Consider the following 21,637-nt stretch of genomic DNA (forward strand, 5'->3'; position numbering starts at 1 on the left):
AAATGAAACCGACTGTGTTTATGGTCTTATTTTTCTTTTGTTTTACAGACCTCTGAAGGTCATAAATGTGAGAATTGGTTGCAAAATTACTATTTCATAACTTTCCTAACTGCAAATAGTTGCTATATGAAGCAGTCACTAAACGAGAACTAAGTATACCTTACAACTTGAAAAAGATTCTAATTCTATAAATCTGGTTCTGATTAAAACTTGTGGTTTTTTTAAAAAATGACTTATCATTTCTGATGGTCAAGCTTTGAGAAAAAATATCCCGAGGGGGGGCACTGATATTACAGATAGTCCCAGATTTACAATCATTCATTTAGTGACCATTTGAAGTTACAACAGCAGTGAAATAAGTGACTTAGAACCATTTTTCACACTTACAACTATTACAACATCCTTATAGTCACGTGATCAAAATTCAAATGCTTGGCAATTGGTTCATATTTATGACAATTGCAGTGTTCTGGAATCACGTGATCATATTTTGCAACCTTCTGACAAGCAAAGCCAATGGAGAAATTAGATACACTTAACCATGCTTTTAACTTAACAATTGTAGTGATTCACTTAACAACTGTGACAAGAAATGTCATAAAATGTGGCAAAACTCACAAGAATTATCTCACTTAGCAACATAAATATTAGGCTGTTGTATTTCCTCAATGTATTTCAATGTATGAGGACTACCTGTAATGTGTTCAGAAAGATTAAAGTGAGAGTACCGTTTATACTGCACTGGTAAGACCACACTTGAAATACTGAGTCCATTTCTCGTCATCACGATACAAAAAAGATGTTGAGACACTAGAAAGAGTACAGGGAAGAGCAACAGTGATGATTAGGGATCTGGAGGCTAAAGCATACAATGAACGATTGCAGGAACAGGGTATGTCTACCGTAATGAAGAGAAGGAATAGGAGCGACATGATAGCAGTCTTCCAATATTTGAGGGGCTGTCACAGAGAACGTGGGGTAGACTTATTCTCCAAAGCATCTGAGGGCAGGACAAGAAGTAATGGATGCAAAGGTTATTAAAGAGAGATCCAATCTAGAATTAAGGAGAAATTTCCTGATAGTGACGACAAATAGTTACTGGAATGGCTTGCCTCCAGAGGTTGTGTGTGCTTCATCGCTGGATGATTTCAAGAAGAGATTGGACAACCATTTGTCTGGAATGGTTAGGATTAGGTTCAAGCAGCAGGTTGGATTAGAAGACCACCAAGGTCTCTTCCAACTCTATTATTCTATGATTAGTGTCTCTTATTTTTCCTACTTTCCTAAATCATTGTTACTCAAGAAGTATACCACCAGCTTTGTAGCTAGATTTATGGGATTTGTTTATATTAGTTATTCTGAATGTTTGTTTATCCATGTATTTCCTTGATGGAATCACTGGAAATTACATTTGATTCACCATATTTGGATTCGCTTTTGTCTTCCCTTAAATACGTTATCAAGTTTGATAGTCTCCTTTTTAATTTTTTTTTAAGTTGTTGCTTCTTTACTGGGCTCAATGTTGTGTTTCTTTCTGCAGACAGATTGCAAAAGGAAAGTATAATACTTGACTTTTTGTGTCACTCTAGTGGCTATAGCTTCTGAGCATACTGTATACATATGCTCAGACCAGCTGGATCAAACTGTTGCTAGAGTACAGTGTTTAATTATGCTATACCATGTTTACATAGTGTTAATCTTACTGTTATTGCCATTGTTTGCTGTGAGAATTTTTAAAACTTTTCTTATAATTAAACCTTATAATGAAGCCTTTTGCTTCAGTTCCTTACATTCCATGGTAATGGCATGCGGTGAAGAGGGGCTTGAGGGGTTTTTTAAAATTGTCATTTGCCAATTTTTAAGGGGTTTTGGGAGGGGGGAGGGTTGTTTGGCAAAGGATAGGGAGGGTGATTTGTTTGGGGGGGGGCAGGCCCGGCACAGGGCCGCATTAGGGGAGGTGCGGAGTGGGGATCTGAGGGGGTGGGTGTTGGGAGGGAAGAGGGCAATGTGATGACCTTGCCCTCTTCCCTCCCAACACCCACCCCCTCAGTACTGTGGGTGGGAGGGGCAGGTATGGTGGGAGCAGGGGGCCATATCATGTTGTGGGGGCACGTACCCGCTGTCTCCAAGCGGTAACGTGCTCCGGCTCCCAATGCTCTTCTCGTTTCCTGGGTTGTCCAGAGCCTCAGAGCCTGGGTCTTAGGCTGATGTTGTGTAACGCCAGGTCCGTGATTAATAAAGCCCCCCTCATTTGTGAGTTGATTCAGGAGGGGGGAGCGGACCTGGCGGGTATTACAGAGACCTGATTGGGCCAGGAGGGTGGGTCCCCCTCGTAGAAATGTGCCCACCGGGTTTCCGCGCATTTCATCAGCCGAGGGCCCAGGGTAGGGGTGGGGGGGGTGGCAATTATTGTAAAAGAAGGTCTTGATCCTAGGGAGGCCACTGTACCTCAGATAGCCGGCTGTGAGTCTCTCCTTGTGAAGTAGGGCCATGGGAGGCAGATGGGCCTGCTGGTTGCGTACCTGGCTCCTTGCTGTGTGGCAGCGGCCCTGCCTGAGCTCCTCAAAGTTATAGCCGGGATGGCGGTTGATACCCCCAGGCTTTTAATCATGGGGGATTTCAACCTGCCGTCCATCGGTGAAGCGTCTGAGGTGGCTCGGGAGTTCATGGCTTCCATGACGGCCATGGATCTGACCCAGTTAATTCAGGGCCCCACTCACATAGGAGGAAACACGCTGGACTTGGTTTTTGTCTCTGGTCAGTGGTTGAATGGCCTAGATACAGGGGATATAGTCATTGAACCCTTGTCATGGTCAGACCATTCCCTCCTTAGACTTGACTTTCTGACTGCTACACCCCACCGCAGGGAGGCGGAACCGACCAGGTGGTTCCGCCCCAGGTGCCTGATGGATCCTGATAGGTTCTGAATGGAGCTTGGGCCATTTCCTGAGACTCTGGCTCGCGACTCGACGGAAGACCTGGTGGCCGCCTGGGATAGGGCGGCCGCTGGTGCTTTAGATCGGGTTGTGCCTTTGCGGCCTCTGACCTGGCGCCGAATCTGCCCAGCTCCTTGGTCCTCCGAGGAGCTGAGGGGGATGAAGCTCCGGAAAAGACACCTAGAGAGTAGTTGGAGGGCCAGTCGCTCCGAATCTGACCGTACACTATTGAGGTCTTACAACAAGACCTACTTAGTGGCGATAAAGGCGGCGAAGTGTAATTACTTTTCCGCTCTTATCGCGTTGGCAGATAACCGCCCAGCTGCCTTGTTTAGGGTGACCCACTCCCTTCTCCATCTGGGAGCGTGGGAAGACCCCTTGCAAGGTTGTGCTGAGGATTTTGTGCATTATCTGCACGATAAAGTCGCTCAAATTCGGGAAGGCTTGGACTCTGACTGGGTGGGTACAGGTGGGTTGTCTGAAGTGTGTCTTGAGACTGTTACCTGGGATGAATTTGACCCTGTGACCCCTGAGGACGTGGACAGGATCCTGGAGAGGTTGAACACAACCACATGTTTATTGGACCCGTGTCCCTCCTGGTTGGTGCTGGCTGCCCGGGAGGTTACATGAGGCTGGCTCCAGAGGATTATAAACGCTTCCTTGAGTGAGGGTTTCTTGCCTCCCGCCTTGAAAGAGGCAGTGGTGAGGCCCCTCCTCAAGAAGCCCTCTCTGGACCCAGCTGTTTTGGCAAACTATCGTCCAGTTTCCAACCTTCGCTTCTTGGCAAAGGTTGTTGAGAGTGTGGTTGCGCGACAGCTCCCACAGTACCTGGATGAATCTGTATCTAGATCCGTTCCAGTCTGGCTTCAGGCCCGGGTACAGCACGGAAATGGCATTGGTCGCGTTGGTAGATGATCTCTGGAGGGCTCGGGACAGAGGTTGCTCCTCTGTTCTGGTCCTATTAGACCTCTCAGCGGCTTTTGATACCATCGACCATGGTATCATGCTGCACCGGTTGGAAGGATTGGGAGTGGGAGGCACTGTCTTATGGTGGTTCTCCTCCTATCTCTCCGACCGGTCGCAGTCCGTGTTGGCTGGAGGGCAGAGGTCGACCTCAAGGCAACTGATTTGTGGGGTGCCACAAGGGTCGGTCCTCTTGCCTCTCCTGTTCAACATTTATGTGAAGCCACTGGGTGAGTTCATCCGTGGTTTTGGGGTGCAGTGCCATCTGTACGCTGATGACACCCAGCTGTACATCTCCACCCCAGACCACCCCAACGATGCCCTTGAAGTGATGTCCCGGTGCCTGGAGGCAGTGCGGGTCTGGATGGGGAGGAACAGGCTCTGACTCAACCCCTCCAAGACTGAGTGGCTGTGGCTGCCGGCGTCCCGATATAGTCAGCTGGTGCCATTGCTGACTATTGGGAGCGAGACATTGGCCCCCACGGAGAGGGCGCGTAACTTGGGTGTCCTCCTGGATACACGGCTGTCTTTAGAAGAGCATATGACGGCCGTGGCCAGGGGGGCTTTTTATCAGGTTCGCCTGATACGCCAGTTGCGCCCCTTTCTGGATCGGGACTCCTTATGCACGGTCACTCATGCCCTCGTCACTTCCCGCCTGGACTACTGCAACGCTCTCTACATGGGGCTCCCCTTGAGGAGCACTCGAAGGCTCCAACTGGTGCAGAATGCGGCCGCGCGGGTACTTATGGGGGCGACATGGCGCTCCCATGTGACACCTCTCCTGCGCGAGCTGCATTGGCTTCCAGTGGTCTTCCGGGTGCGCTTCAAGGTATTGGTCCTCATCTTCAAAGCACTCCATGGCTTAGGGCCCGGTTATTTACGAGACCACCTTCTGCCTCCGATAACCTCCCACCGGCCAATACGCTCCCACAGAAAGGGCCTCCTCAGGGTGCCATCTGTCAGACAATGTCGGCTGGCGACCCCCCCGGGGAAGAGCCTTCTCTGTGGGGGCACCCGCCCTCTGGAATGAGCTACCCCCAGGGATATGACTGATCCCGGACCTCCGGACCTTCCCCCGCGCCCTGAAGACTTTTTTATTTCAGCAAGCCGGGCTGGGTTAAAAATCTTTTAATTGGGGAATTTTATAGGTAAGGGGTTTTAAATTGGGGAAGCCAAAGATAAATTTAATTTCGTTTTAAATTATTTTAATATTTGTATTGTGTGTTTTTAATTTTGGCTGTTCACCACCCCGAGTCCTTCGGGAGAGGGGGCAGTATAAAAAATTAAATAATACAATAAATAATAAAATAAATAACATTTAGCTGTTGCAGCCCACATGAAGTAAGATTCTCTTGAAATAGTTTGAGCTTTGTTCAGTTGGAACATAATTTACTCAGAATGTTCTAATGAAGTTTTTTGAATGAAACAACGTATTTAGAGTACACATTGAAATTATTTTTCATCTTTGTGCATACTTCTGGTTCTCTATTCAGTCTATTATTATTTAACTAACCAAGGCTTGTCCAACAGTGTAAGGTTGGCAATTTTCTTATTTCTGTGAACATCTGTTCTACATAACTTTGTCAATTTTTCCCTTTTCCTTCAACTTAGTCACTATAGCCTTAATTCCTCAGCAACTTGCTTGCATTGTATACATACTCCCATAACCTTTGCAATCAAAATGGCTGCTGTAGTGCAAGTTGCAAAAGGCTGTACTGATGCTGTAACTTATTCTTTCATGTGCTGTTATATAACAGAATGACAGAATTGGAAGGAACCTCAGAGGTCTTGTAGTTCAGCTCCCTGCTCAAGCAGGAAATTCTATGCCAGTTCATACAAGTGGCTGTCCAGTCTCTTCTTAAAAGCTTCCAGTGATGGAGCACCCACAAGTTCTGGAGGCAAGCTATTCTATTGATTGATTGTTCTTGCCGTCGGGAAATTTCTCCTTAGTTTAGGTTGTATCTTTCTTTGACAAGCTTTTACCCATTATTTCTTGTCCTGCCTTTTGGTGTCCTAGAGAATAAGTCAATCCCCTCTTCTTTGTGGCTGCTGCTCAATTGGAACACTGCTATTGTCAGCACTTCAACCTGCATTTACTCTAGTGCTGACATAAGAAGGAGAAGAGGGGGCAGCTGGCAAGAGGACGCTTGACATTTCACCTATTTATTTTCCTTGAAAATAATATCCCCTAGGAGATGAGGGGGGGGGGACATTCCTGGGAGCTTAGGTAGTAGATATGGGGAGAGTGATTGGAAGAAGGCCAATGAGACGCAGAGATTTGGGGAACGGAAAGGGAGGGTTTGGGGTCAGGAAGTCAGAGTTGGTTACGCCACGATCGGGGGCAGATTGTCGTGCTTAATAAAATGAAAGATTTCTTCAAAGACTATCTGTTTGGAAATGCAATTTATTTTATTTGAGACGATATCGAAACCTGACAGCTATCATGTTACCCCGTTCTTTCTTTTCATTAAGGTAGACATACCCAATTCCTGCAACCATTCTTCATATGCTTTAGCCTCCAGTCCCCTAATAATCTTTGTTGTTCTGCAGTCTTTCTAGAGTCTAAGCATCTTTTTTGTATCATGATGACTAAAACTGGACAAAGTATTCCAAGTGTGATCTGACTAAGGCAGTATAAAGTGATGCTAGCCTAGGACTGCATTGACTTTTTTTGGCAGCTGCAACACACTGCTGACTCATTTAAGTGATTGTCCACCAGGACTTTTAGATCCCTCTCACAGTTACTGCTGTTGTGCCACCTATTCTATACCTGTGCATTTGCTTTTTTCTTGCCTCAATGTACATTTCTTACCATTGAATTGCATTTTGTTGGATAGGGCCCAGTGTTCCAGTCTGTCAAGATTGTTCTGAGTCTATCTACTAAAGTGTTAGTTATTCCTGCCAGCTTGGTGTTGTCTGCAAATACAATAAATTCCCCTTCTATCCCCTCATCTAAATAATTTATGAAGATGTTGGGGAATCCTAGGCCTAAGACAGAACACTGCATGCTTCCCTCCATGTAGATGTAGTTTCATTGAGGACTACACATTGAATGTGATTTGTCATCCATTCACGAATCTATCTGATGGGATGCTGTCTCTCCCACATTTTTCTCTCTTATCAAGAAGCTGTGGTTTACTATGTCAAATGCCTTATTGATGTACCTATAGCAAGTTTAGATTCTTTAACAAAATTTACTTTCACTTTTTTTTTTGCAAACTTGTAAAATATGTTAATGTATTTTTTTCCTTTGTATTAAAATACCAATCTTTTGGCACAAGAATCTGAAAGTTTTCTTAATAAAGACAAAAGCTTGCTACTTTTTAAATCAATGATTACCATAAAAGAAAAACCTGAATCCCTTTGTTTGTTTGTTTTTTATATTATGATATGATCCTAAGGACTTTTATAATGTGGCTTATGCGAACTGCAAATAAAATATTTGCCATCAATGTATCAAATGGACTGAAAGTGACTTTCTTTACAGGATGTAAATGCATATATTTCTTCTTTCCCTCTTAATACAGAGTTCTTTTTTTCCCTTTAATTTATCTTGGTTTTTCTTTGAATTGTCTCACTTTTATTTCTGGATGCCTTTGAAACTGTCCAAAATTCCCCAGCTGTTACACTGAACAGCACATGGTGACTGGGTGCGTATCTGCCTGTGAGAGTTTTTCTCTATTATGACAAGAATCCAAATTGTCTAATCTTTTGGAACACTTGCTAGAAGTATCTTGCATTTGGACTGCACTGGAATGAAGTTTGGAATTGAACAGTAGAAATTACTTTTTACAAATCTTCACTCGAAAAGCAAACATTGCTACTTACGGTATCTGTCATGCACATTATGTCAGATCATTTCTTTGAAGGACTTGTTTGTGCTGCAGATTAGAAAAGAAAAAAATAATCATGGATTTCTTCTGATGAGTTGGAGCAATTCCTTCTGTTGCTTGCATTTTTATATTTCAATACAGATGAGAGAACTTTTCTTTTGCCAAAGCTGAGAGGGACACAGAACTAGCTTTCATTTCCCGAATTTTGAGTTATTAAGCTTTACTGTTGCCACCCATATAAATGATGCCTTCAAACTACTCTAACAGAAAGGAAGCAAAACCTTTTGTTTCTTAATGGCTGCTTGATTCTCTGGTTCTCTCAATATTTTATTTACTTTTTATCTCTCATTTATTGAGAGATAAATTTATTGAGACTCCTGGTATTATAAACAAAAAACCAGGTTCAAATTTAAATGCAAATTGAGCTTGCTTATACAAAGCGATTGTGTGACACACATTGATGATTACTAGTTGAAGGCTGTGGTTAAAACTGCAGCATAGAAGAGGGAAATGCTTCTACTGTCTGAAGTACAGATAGTTCTCAACTTACAACAGTTCATTTAGTGACCATTCGCAGTTACAACAGCACTGAAAAAAGTGACATCATTTTTCACACTTATGACCATTGTAGAATCCCCAAATTCACATGATCAAAATTCAGATGCTTGGCAACTGACTCATACTTAATGACAGTTGCAGTGTCCCAGGTCATGTGATTATCTTTTGTAACTTTCTGACCAGCAAAGTTAATGGGGAAGCCAGATTCACTTAACAACTGTGTTACTAATTATACAATTGCAGTGATTCACTGAACAATTGTCGCAAGAAAGGTAACATGGGGCAAAGCTCACCTAACAAATGTCTCACTTAACAACAGAAATTTTTGGCTCAATTGTGGTTGTAAGTTGAGGACTACCTGTATTATACAGCTTGTAAATAGGGCACTTAGTAATTTGAAATGACATTCACCCAAGAAAATGGTACCTAAGTTGCTGTTTCTACCTCTGAAAGTTGGCGATCACAATTTAGAATTAGTATTGTAAATTGTCTTCCTAATTTAAAGTTCTGTGGAATATCAAAATTTAGTAGCTTGGATTATATATAATGCTGATCTGTGGGTTTTTTAGGCATGGTTTATTAAATAGAACACAATTATTTGTGACCGTTCATCTTCCCTGAAAATTATGCATTCATGCAATAGGCTGAGAATTGAAGATCTCCATTTATTTCAGAGCAGCCAGTTAAGAATGCATGGGCCTTGAATTTATCTGCAACTATGTGGACAAAATAATTCAGCATGTTATTTGAAAAAGTGTTTTGTTGATTTATTTGGTGTTTGGAACCTTAATATAGGGGTGCTACTGTTCTTTTGGAGAGTTTAGGGTAAGGCAGGGATTCTCGCATTGTGAATCAGGACTCCCCCAAAAGAGATGAGGGTAATCACATTTCATTTTTAAAAGTCAGATAAGGCATGCAGGCTAAGTGGGAGCAGTGCTAAAGCTGGTTCTGGGCTTGGTTCCCAGTTCTATCCAATTAGTCAGTTTTCTAATATCTCAAGAGTTTGAAAACGTCTGGTGATATATACAGATTAATGTCAGAATGGGACAATGGCCACAGCTGCCTGGCCCCTCCCACTTCATTCTGGCCTCCCCCATGCCAGCTGACTCAACGAGGTTGTTCCCCCACCATTCCTTCCATGCTACCTCACCCTGGCAATTCACTATGGGACAAATTGCTCTGGACAATTTACCACAAATAGCCATGCATCCTGGCAGCCAATCCATATGCTCTGCCTTCCTATTGGACTTGATGCACTGAGAAGGCACCAGGTGAGATATGCAGCAGCCTTGAGTGCCCGCTTTTTCAAAAGGCTGTGCACTGGGAGGTAGTAGACGTGGCATGCCTTCCCACCCAGTACCCTGCCACCCCCCCACAAAGGAGGGTGCTGGGCTGCTAGGGCAATTGGGCCGCTCTTCCCCACAAAGTGCACCTTTCCAGTGGTTGCACAGTGCATTGCCACCCCCCAAAAGGGAGGGTGCTAGGCTCCACCCAACCTCACCATGCCCACCACCTCACTGCCAGGGTGGGTGAGCAGGATGCTGCTGAGCTGATGGCCAGACAGCTGATGGCTACACTGGAGCTCAGATCACTCTCCATCCAGATACAACATGCACCTGCAAAAACAACACTCCATAACCAATTTCCCACGCACACCTAACCTTCCTCCCGCCACATAAACAAAACACTCTATCCTTAGCAAACACCCTGCTCCCTCACCACATACACTTTGCTGCTCCCCAAGCACATAACGTTGCCTTCTGCAGCTGCACCTCCCTACTCCCCTTTTGCCTTGGGTATCCAGAACAAGGAACATCAACCACACACCAGCAACACACCACTTCTACTGACCTTGAAGTCATTGCCCCACTTGGCCAAAAAACTTTGCCGCTCTTTGGAGAAGAGCCATAGGATGCAGCCTTTGCTTGCAGTCACCCCTTCAACTTCTCACATGCTGAGGACATGCCATGCTCTGTTACCAATCAGCTGGCCCCTCCCCTAGCATTTTCCCAACTTCCCACACTTCACATCTAGAAAAACATGCTTTCTTTTAATAATTTCATCAAACCACAAGCACCTCTGAACAGGACATAGATCTTTAAATAATGGGGTGAGGGCGGAGGCTGCTGAATTACATGATAGAACCTCTTTCATAGTGACAGGACTGCTCTGGAAAAGGTGTGACAGCTTGATATCACCGGATGACACCATTGAAAGGAATACCTAGTGCCATCCACCCTATCTGGCTAGGTCAAACAGGCAGGCACCCACTGATCACCCAGTGCCCAGAGGCTGTGAGGATCCGGATGGAGATGAACCAGCTTCCCATCACTTTGGTATCTAGGAACAGGACAGGACCAGGGCACTTGAAAGATCACCTATCTCAGACAATATCTGCCCATCTCACCAAGCCAGATAGGGTGAATGCCTCCAGTGAGATAGCAATCACAATAGCATGTAGACTTATATGCTATAAGCACAATAGCATGTAGACCTTCATAGTGCCTTACAGCTGTCTCTAAGCCGTTTTACAGAGTCAGCATATTGCCCCCAACAATTTGTGTCCTCATTTTACCAATCTCGGAAGAATGGGAGGTTGAGTCAACCTTGAACCGGTGAGGATCGAACTCCTGTCAGCGGGAATGCAGATTAGCCTGCAATACTGCATTCTAAGCACTGCACCACCATGTCATCCGGTGAGAAGAAGCTGATGCAACTTTTCCATAGCAGTTCCACCACTGTGCAGGAGGTTCACATCCATCCATCCATGCAGGCATCACATTTGTATAACTTCCAACATAGTGACTCTGGGCAGTGTACTTAGTAATAATCAGGTAAAAACCATTAAAATAGCCAATTTAAATTTAAAATAAAAACTAATAAAATGACAGTACAACGTAAGAATGAACTTCATTAACTGTCATATAGCCATCTAACAGGTTGAAACTACCATGCAACTACCCCAAGCTAGTTGACAAAGCCATATTTTAAAAGCCTTCCAGAAGACCAACATAATTGGGGCCAGAATCGGGCTGCAGAAAAGGCTTTCTTCCTAGGTCCTGCTGAACAACATTGCCTAGCTGCCAGAACCCACAACATGCCTCTCATGGTAGACCTCATGGGATATATAGATGCATCAAATGTCCTAGTCCTGTGCAATATAGGGCTTTAAAGGTTACAATCAATATTTGATTTGGACCTGGAAGCGAACTGGAAACTAATGCAACTTGCACAGCAAGGTATGTGTGCAAGTTGGAGCACCCATAATTGCCTTCTGCTGCTGCATTTTGTACCAACTGAAGCTTCTGGATACTGTTCAAGGTCAGCTCCATGTAGGGCACAATAGAGTAGTCCAATTTAAAAATGTTATTGCTGCATAAATTGTTAGAATTAAGACTGAGAGTATAATTAAAGAAACAGCTGGATTACCAACTAAAAACATTTTAAAATGTGCCTCAAGTTATTGCTTTTTAACATTGGCAATACTTAAGGCCATACTTTTTGTAATGCAGAATGTAATAAGTACAAAATAATATTAAACCAAAAAAAAGTTTTAAAAGACCCCTAAAATCATCAATCCAGTGTACTTATCTTGCTGTACTTCTTACTTCTTTGTCATCCAAACATTGATTTTCTGTTTATCCACTGCAAAGGGCTCCAATAAGATTCAGCTTGGAACTAGGCTAAGCATCTCTTTCTTCTTTCCTAAAGCCATTTTTTTCACCTGCTTCTTCAGCAAGCAAGCAATTACAGGCTTCAGTTTAGTTTTTTTCTCTTTTCCCTTTCCCTAATTTAGACTTGAAATGGAATGTTTCACAACTCTTCTGACTTGATAGTATTCTAGTACTGACATAATCTATTGTGTGGTTGATATTAGCTTAATTATTGGTGACATTTTTCTTCAAGCACTGGAACTTACTTTCTTGCATGTTTGTTAACTTCCCTTGACTTGAGCAGGAACTGTTCTTGTTGACTTGGAGCATAACTGTCTTGCTAGCTCTCTTAGAGCATTGCTAACATATAACCTAGCTTTGTTGGGTGGGGAATGATATGCAATATACATGTTTATTTAAAAAAAAACATTTCTTTCTCTTTGTTCCTTTTCTTTCAGTGCACAACAAAGGAGCACCCAGGCAAATAAGAAAAGAGCAATTCCAAATCAGGTACTGATTCATGTCAGATACTGATCCATTTCTCTTTCAGCAAATTGTGACTACACACATAGTGCTGTCTGTTGGGCACATTAATATATGATTTTGCAGAAAATTGAATAGGCTTGTGAGCATAGCACTGCATAATGCAGGAAGTAATACTCTCTTCTTATATCATCTGAAAATAGAAAATGACATGGAAGCAGATCCAATTACAAAATGTACAGTACCTCTAGGAAGTTTTTTGCTGTATGTGCTGATTTAGACTGAAGCTGTTTCTGCAAAGTACATTTCCAGTTTCTTTGAAAAATAATCAGAAAACAATGCTAATTATACAGAAAAAAAATAGAGAAAATAAATAATGCAACCATAACATTCCTTTGAGAATTTGTCAGTCTTGAGGCACAAGACTGACAATTTAATGTTGCATGATGGTTAGTAAATATACAATATTTAGTACCAACATATATTGATTCTTGTTTGGAAAGAGTGTAATGAAACATTAACACTGTACAGTTATAATTAATAGCATGTAACTTTTTTTCTTTTACTGTTTTTTTTCTACTTTACCTTTCTTTTCCTATCATTTTTATGCTTCTGCTTCCCCTTTCCCCCTCTACTCAATTTTATTTTATTTTTTTACTGTTTTGTCCCCTCATTCTGCTTTTTCTTATTTTGCCTGCACAACTAATTTTGCCAACCTCTAAAGGGTGAGATACTGGTAAGTACTTGTATAATATGCTAGTGACTGATACTTAAAACTTGGTGATGGTGATTTTCTTTCATAACAAAAATCCCAAAATAGGCCATCTTGATGCCACAAACATTGTGCACTTAATTGTACAGAAAAGCAAGTGTCTCCAAAAAGTGTTCCAGGAGATCCAGACATGGGAACTACAGTATACCTTTAAGCCTAGCTCCTAGTACTAAATTTGTGTGGTTATCAATGTGGCCATGAATGTGGCTTTTCATAGACTTTCTCTGTAGGGCATACAAGTTTTGTCTGAAAGGGTTTCCTTCCTGAGCAGGGGATTGAAGACCTCCAAGGTCCCTTCCAACTCTGTTGTTCTGTTCTGTTCTGTTCCGTTCTGTTCTAAACCCACCCCACCCAACCCCTTTCCATTGAAAATAGAATAGGAAACAGTGCTTATGGGAAAACCCTCTTTCTGCATGTTTTAGATTTTTATCTTCTTCTGGTGAGTGCTGTTGGTATGATGGAATGTCAACACATATGCTATCCATCTCACTCATGCTTTACCAAATAAGGCTTCATGTCTCAGTTCCTAAGTGTCCCTAGTTTTTAATTTAAGAATGGGAACAAAAAGTGAAAAAATAGTTCAGGGTGGAAGCTAAGTGTGCTGGTGAATTTTGACTGGTACTTGCAGTGTTACTAACTTTGTTAGATGGAATTTATGATATCCCTAGTTACATTTACCTTCTTGAAAATATCTTGGAATCCGTGTTGTTATGCATAATTAGAATATAATATATGATTCAGTTGCTTTTTGAAGTCCTAACTTCAGGCAAGCACAGGAGCAGTGCAAATGGATGAAGAAAATAACAAGTACAGTAACTGTGTGTGGTATTGGACCCTAAGGCTTAAACTGATGAACTCAGTTGGTAAGATCATCTAGCTGATCTTTGGGAAATTCATCACATGAGGCTTTTTTGTAAAAGGAGATCTGATTCTCTCAATCTTGTAGTCACAAGGGACTTGAACATTCTCTACACATGCTTGGCTGTCATCCTCTGCTCATTTACCATTTGAAGAAACAGCTTCAAATGGTCCAGGAGGGTGTCCTGGTCAGAAATATTGTTTCTATATCTCCCTTGCTTCTGGAATAATGACATTTCAGATTTAATGAATGCATATGGTTTACTTACAATGACGATGGATTCACAAGCATATGGCAAATGCTGTCCAGAAAAAAATTAGATGTAAATTTAGCTGTGAAAATTTAATTGGTTAGCTTAGATATTTCATGAGTTATGAAGTTTCTGAACTATTTTAAATTGTCAATATTTCTGCATAAATATGACCTAAAACATGATCTGTTCTTCAACAGATTCTAAAACTAAACAAAGAGAACCTTATTAAATAAATGAGTAAAAAAAAAGAGTAAGAGAGTAGAATAACAGATTTGGAAGAGACCTTGGAGATCTTCTAGTCCAAATCCCTGCTCAAGCAGAAAACCCTATACCAGGGGTCACCAACCTTAAACACTCAAAGAGCCATTTGGACCCATTTCCCACAGAAAACAAAACACCTAGAGCCACAAAACCTGGGTGGGCGTGGTCAACTCAACATCACTCACTCCCACCCAGTCTCATGTCCACTCCCCACAGCCATACCTACCCAGCGGGTCATTAAGGCAGAGAATCGGTTGTTAAATTATTTGCCACACCCGACCACACCTCCTTCTCTCTCTCTCTCTCTCTCTCTCTCTCTCTCTCTCTCTCTCTCTCTCTCTCTCTCTCTCTCTCTCTCTGTTTCTGTCTTTCTCTCTATCCTTTCCACTCAAATAGTGGAGAAGTTAAGATTGCAAATACAACTGAAGTTTAGCTCTCAGGTACGTTCAAAAACTTTTACCTGTTATATCAAAGGAAAGAAAAGTGTGGTAGAAGAGCAAATGGAGGTGGGGAAGAGAAACCAGGACATGGAATACTTGATGGGTACAGAGATGAGACTGGCTCCTGGGGCATCTTCTGCAGGATCCCCATCAACCCTGGCAATGCCCTGGGATACCTTGCTGAATTAACAAAAGGACAGCAGAGAATACATTTATCTGAAATTTAAATCATAGGGCACATAACAAGAAACTGCGTCAGGGAGAATGCACACCTCTGTTATGACCTATCACCATTTAGTTTCAATGTGAGAAATTTCAATCACTCTTTCACAGCTTGACTTCTCCCTGGTGGCACTAGATTTCTTTAACAGCACAACTAATAGTCAGGAATGATGGGAGTGTAGTTCAGTAGCCTCTGGAGAGCCATCACATCTTCCTTCCTTCCTTCCTTCCTTCCTTCCTTCCTTCCTTCCTTCCTTCCTTCCTTCCTTCCTTCCTTCCAAAAGTATCCTGTCTTCTCCTTCGAGGCCACTCCACCACAAAAAGTCTCTTTCCTTGAAAGCTGATCTTTTTATTTCAACCCAAAGTACGATTTAAAAAAGAAAAAGATTTGGGACTCTGATAAGAAACTAAATGGGTCTGGAGAGACCTCAGATTCTTTTGGAAATGAAAATGTAGTAAGTGGTGTTTCCTCTGCCCCAAACCAAGAAGCAGAAATGATTGCAAAACTCACATTTAATCCTGTATATTATGGTTTGTTATTGTTAGTGTTTATTAAAGAATGCTGTGTAGCTTAAAAGCATTTGTGGCTGAAGCTATCCTGGACTATTATTTACACACACACACACACACCCTACACCTATTTTTACTCCACTTTCCCTGCATCCTTGGGAAAGGAATGGCATCTTTTCCCCGTCTTTAATAATCAGGATTTTGCACCTGTGCAAGATTTAAGCACACATTTTGCGGAGTGTCTCTCTTCCCCCCCCCCAGAAAAAAAACAGGATTCAGAAACATGAACCAGGAAACACAGGGGAGAGTCCCCTCTGGACTTGGAGGAGCGGAGAGAGAGGGGGGGGGGGGCGGGGGGGCTACCAGTCTGAGAATTTGGTGTGGTCTGGAGCTGCTGTGTTTTATGCCCATTGCTTCCAACCAAGGTCCTTCACTTCCCCATGGAAAATGCTCTGAACCAGGTGGTGACGCAAAGAGCCAGTTGATACCACAGAGGGGGTTCTTTATCTGCTCCCCCCTCGCAACCTTTTAGCTACTATTATCTCACCTTGCTACCCCCTCCCCTTAAAATGAAGCTAGGGAAGAAAGCCGGGAAGGGGGGAATCTTAAGGAGGAGGGTTAGAGACCCAGGCAGATCTCTCTCTGAATAGCTTCCCACTCAGATTTTGACTGAATTCCTCTATGATCCTCCAATGAATAGAGCCCACCCCCCTTTTTGAACTCTGGACCACCGGGACTTTATTTTCCCCATTTATTGGGGGAAATTGGATTTGTATTGGGTCTTCCCCCCGCCCCACACCAAAAAGAAAGCCAGCTGGGCTTTCCCCAGGCTTCTCCTAGAAAGCCCCCCTACCCTTCCCCCTGTTCCTTTCCCCCACCCCACACTCAAAGCCATTTGGGACAGAGGAGCATGCACTGGAAATGCGTGTTGGGGCGACTTCAGAGTGCGCCTTCTGACCCTCCGGCGCTCAACCCACAACTCTCCGTGCTCCTCTAGGCCTGGCTTGTCGAGGAGGGGGTAAGCAGCCCTGATACCTCCACTGCCCCTCCCCATGGGCCTAGCCATCGCTGCCTAGGCTTCCTCAAAGGCATGGCATGTTTCAAAGGCGGCGGCTCATTTCTTTTTCTTTTTTTTTTTTTAATTGAAAAAGTTTTTCAAATACAAATTTCCCCCCCCCTTTTCTTCCCCCTTCCTCCCTAACCCCCCTCCCCCTCCCCTCCCCCATGGCTTCTCCAAAATAAAACCCAGATTAATAACAGATTATATAATACTTTACCATCCTTTTACTCCACCCCCCATATACTGACCCTTTCTTTCTAACAATATTATTATATCCCCCCTATACTATACATTTCAAAATAACATTCAGCTATAAATTGTATAATAAATCCTAATTTGGCAATTTCAACTCATAATCCACCCATATCCTCCTCCCCCATACATATATCTCATAATTCAGGTCTTTTACATATATTAATATAACATAACATCCCTTTTCCTAAACTAAACAATCAATAAACTAACCCAACTCCACCCATTTTCCTACAGGTCTACCATACATAATATTTTTAATATTTTTATTCTTCTGCCCACACCACTAAAAAAAAAAACATTTCCATATGTAAATAAAATCCTCAAATGACTTTAAGCTTGTAATCCATATGGTATCTTCTATAATGTCTTTCATCTGGATTGTTAATTCAATCACCCATATTAGGGTAACATCAAATTCTAGTTCCAACAGCATGTTCAGTATCTTCAATTACCATCTGCCCCCATCAATAATAAATGTTTTCGTATATAAAAAACCACCCGAGTGACTTTATATTTATATTCCATATAGTGTCTTCTGTAATGTCTTCCATCTAGATTATTAATTCCAACCACCGTGTTAGGGTAACAACCAGATCTTCTGCATGCCCCAATCCCATAATTCTCTTGCCTTGTAGCTCAGCATAAACGTAATCCATTTGTCAAAGAGTCCAAAATAGAAAGTTCCAATCCACTCAATTTAAGGCCATCTTCCACATCCCAAAAGTACAGCACTGCAGAGATCTGTCACTCTCCTCAAAATAATATAAACCAATACTTTGCCTCAACTATATTTTCATGTATTCAATCGTCTCTTAAGTAACTGGCATTACACTGTTGTTTAGTCTAAAAAATTTTATTTTTGTAGGACCTGCTTCTTCTTTTCTTAACTTTTTGTGGTTTAGATCTCCATCCTAGTTTCCTTTCTATGAGTTGTATATCAACTGATTGATTTCCATGCTGGTCTGTAACTTGATAAGTCATCACATTAGAATCCAAAGCCGCCTCTCTTGTATTTATAGGTAATCCAACTATAACCTCTGAAGGAGAATCCAAAAGCGGCTTGTCCACAAAGGCCTCTGTAACTTGTTGTTTTTTCATTACCTCCACCTCCATTTGCTTAGCCTGAATTTCAATCTCTTGTTGATTTTGCTTTTCTTTATTCCCCTCGTGTGTTATACGTGGAGATGTTGAACCCATTTTAAGAACCTTATAGTAAAATTCTTCTGCTTTTTCAACAGTATTTAGTTGATATCTTTCTCCTTGATATCTCAATATTATACCAACTGGAACATCCCACCTAAATGGGATGTTTTGTTTCTTTAGCTCAGTCACCAAAAATCCAAAATCCTTTCTATCTTTTAATATCTTGGGCGGCAGTTCTTTAAATATCCAAATCTTCCTTCCATGCATTTCAAGAGTGGAGTTAAAAGACTTTTGCACAATGTCATTTCTTATTTCTTTATCAGTAAAGTAAATCACCACATCTCTAGGCAACTGCCTTTGCTTCGCCACCCAAGAATTAACTCTGTAGGCCTTGTCAATCTTGCAGGATACCTCTTCAGAACTAACCTTTAAAATCCCAGCCAGAACTTCAGCAGACACCTTTCTCAAATCTTCTCTTTTATTTTCCTGTATTCCCGTAATTCTAACCGCAAATTCCATGAATCTGAATTGCATTATTGTGGCTTCATTTTCAATCCTTTGTTTTATATTATCTACATTGTGAGTCTTGTAGTCAGCTTCCTTTATTTTTTTAAACTCTACTTCTGAGCTTTTTTCTTGAATCATTAGTAATCATTTTCAATTCTTTGTATTTTATTATCCAAATTATAAATCTTATCATCAACTTCCTTCATTTTAGACTCTGTTTTTGAATTTATAACTTCATCCATCTTCATAATTACTTCTAAGAAACTGTTCATATGTTGCTTCAGAATATCATACTTTTGTTGAACCAACTCTTTAATTTCCTGTCTAAAATTTTCAAGGTTCTGATTCACAATCTTATCATGTCTTGCCATCTCCTCCAATACAAATTCCTTTAGGTCTGTGAAGCCATTCTTCTGCATCTGCAAGCTCACAACCTGTTCATGTGATTTATAAATGGGGGAGCCCCCCCCCACAGCTTGGTTATCTGGCTTTGTCAGTTTTAGCGCCATCCTGCCACACAAACAGATTTTTTTTTTCCCTTTTAAAGAAAAAGACTTCTCTCCAAACATATGATGGCATATGACGGCCGTAGCCAGGAGGACTTTTTATCAGGTTCGCCTGATTCGCCAGTTGCATCCCTTTCTGGATCGGGACTCGTTACGCACGGTCACTCACGCCCTTGTCACCTCACGCCTGGATTATTGTAATGCTCTCTACATGGGGCTCCCCTTGAGAAGCACCCGAAGGCTCCAACTGGTACAGAATGCGGCCGCGTGGATGGTAATGGGAGCAATGTGGCGCTCTCATGTAACCCCCCTCCTGCGCGAGCTGCACTGGCTCCCAGTGGTCTTCCGGGTGCGCTTCAAGGTTTTGGTTACTATCTTTAGAGCGCTCCATGGCTCAGGACCAGGGTACTTATGAGACCGCCTCCTGCCACCAATAGCCTCTCACCGACCAGTTTGCTCCCATAGAGAGGGACTCCTCAGGGTCCCGTCGGCCAAACAATGTCGACTGACGGCCCCCAGGGGGAGAGCCTTTTCTGTGGGGGCACCTACCATCTGGAACGGGCTTCCCCCGGAGTTACGAAATATCCAAGACTTACGCATATTCCGCCGTGCCCTGAAAACATTTCTATTCCAACAAGCTGGTCTGGCCTAACTCTCCCTTTTTAATTGGCTTTTAAACTGGCTTTTAAATTGGGTTTTAAACCTCTTTAGATAAATTTGGATGTTTTTAATCTTTGAGCCTAAATTACTTAATCTGTTTCTTAATAGTTTTTAACTTCTATATGTATTTGTATTTATTATGGCTGTTCACCGCCCTGAGTCCTTCGGGAGTAGGGCGGTATACAAATATGAAAAAATAAATAAATAAATAAATAAATAAATAAATAAATAAACAATATCAATAACAAATCTCTAAGAAGGAAGAGGCATGAAATAAGAATTTTTCTCTTCACTTCTAACCAGCACTTTTGTTAGATACTTTGTAACGTAATAAACTATTGAAACGGAAGAACTTTCGCTATCAGCTTTTCTCAAGCCTCGGCCAGTCGCCATTTTAAACTCTCTTTTTTCCTCCTTTACTTTTAAAATCAGTCTTGGGGTTAGAAATACTTGCAGTTTAGGATCCCAGATCCGGATTTCATCCTGCTTGTTCTGATGATCTGTTAATTTCGTTAATTGGTCCGGTCCCATCGCCTGGCTCTGCAAAACGCAGAGTTCTCCTAAAGCCCGGAGCAGCGGCGAGCGGAAATAGGGAGCCACAACCTGCTTCGTCCCCAAGAGTAAAAAAGAACTCTGGGGACTTCGCAGAGGGCTCTACCTGCCCTCGCCGGCTCTGTCTCACATTTCCTTTAGGAAATGGAGTTTTTCGAGCCGCCTTTCAGCTGTAAAGGTGGCTCTTTACGGGCGATGGGGCTGGCGGTCTCAAAAGACCGTCTGACAGCGACGGAAGCCAAACCAGAAGCCGGCGGCAGCTCATTTCTTGAGGTGCCAAACAGTGTCCTGCTGCGAGAGCTGGGCCAAGCCTTTCCACCACCCGACTCTCCAATGGGGGCGCTTCTATGGGGAGGGGGGGCTTTTGTGTTTGGTGCTCAGCCAGGGGAGGGGAGCACTTTCCCACGCCGCCCCCTTCTTTCTCTTGGCCCCATCGAGAGGGAGAAGAAAGGCCAGGCTTGGGGGATGGCCCCCACCCCACAAGATTTGCCCCTGCCATTCTCTCCCAGCCTTTTTTGCTGGCAGCAACAGCAAATGTACCACAGCGAAGGTGGAATTCTGTTGCAATGCAAAGGCAAGTACAGGGGTGCTTTCCTCTGACACTAAGGCTCTGGCCATCTCCACCACCATGACAGGACAACAGCTCTTTTTGTTTTTAATAAATAATTTTTATTGTAGTTTCTTGCCCAAGTGTAAAACCTCATTTTTCTCTACATTGAATTTCATTTTGTTAGATAGAACCCCACTGCTTACTTCCCTCCATGTAGATGTAGTTTTATTAAGGGCTACACACTGAGTGCTATTTGTCAGCCAGTTACAAATTCATCTGGGGATGATGCTGTCTATCCCACCTTTTTCTAGTTTAGCAAAAACTAGGTCGTGGTCTACTTTGTCAAAAGCTTTACTGAGCTCCAAATATGCAAAATGTACACATTTTGCTGGTCCATTGATCTAATCACTTTGTCAAGGAATGAAATAAGAGTTGTTTGACATCATCTGTTTTTGACAAACCCATGTTGGCTTCAGGTTATAACTTTGCTTGCTTCTACGTGTTCACATATCTGTTGCTTAATTATCTTCTTCATGATCTTCCTGGGTATTGATGTCAGGCTGATTCATCTATAGTTCCTGGATCTGTCCTTCCCCCACTTTTTTTTTTTTAAAAAAAAAGATGGGAACCACATCAGCTCTCTTCCAGTTCCTCTGGTAGT

General features: G+C 42.5%; 1 protein-coding gene across 9 annotated transcripts in view; it reads left to right on the plus strand.

Annotated features, from left to right (window-relative positions):
• The window catches only part of DNM2 (dynamin 2), a 238,751-nt gene that overhangs the window by 150,128 nt on the left and 66,986 nt on the right, over positions 1 to 21,637 (plus strand). For 4 of the 9 annotated variants that reach the window (XM_070938322.1, XM_070938323.1, XM_070938325.1 and 1 more), the window contains exons 13-14: positions 12,402 to 12,453; positions 13,151 to 13,162. In XM_070938322.1, coding sequence (XP_070794423.1) covers positions 12,402 to 12,453; positions 13,151 to 13,162 — 64 coding nt within the window. Of the gene's footprint in view, positions 1 to 7,519; positions 7,550 to 12,401; positions 12,454 to 13,150; positions 13,163 to 21,637 lie in introns of all 9 variants that reach the window. The other 5 variants (XM_070938324.1, XM_070938329.1, XM_070938328.1 and 2 more) reach the window with 3 other exon arrangements.

The sequence above is a fragment of the Pituophis catenifer genome, unplaced genomic scaffold (genome assembly GCF_029215685.1).
Source record: "Pituophis catenifer annectens isolate HBS135680 unplaced genomic scaffold, rPitCat1.0.hap2 SCAF_2, whole genome shotgun sequence".
Lineage (NCBI taxonomy): Eukaryota > Metazoa > Chordata > Lepidosauria > Squamata > Colubridae > Pituophis > Pituophis catenifer.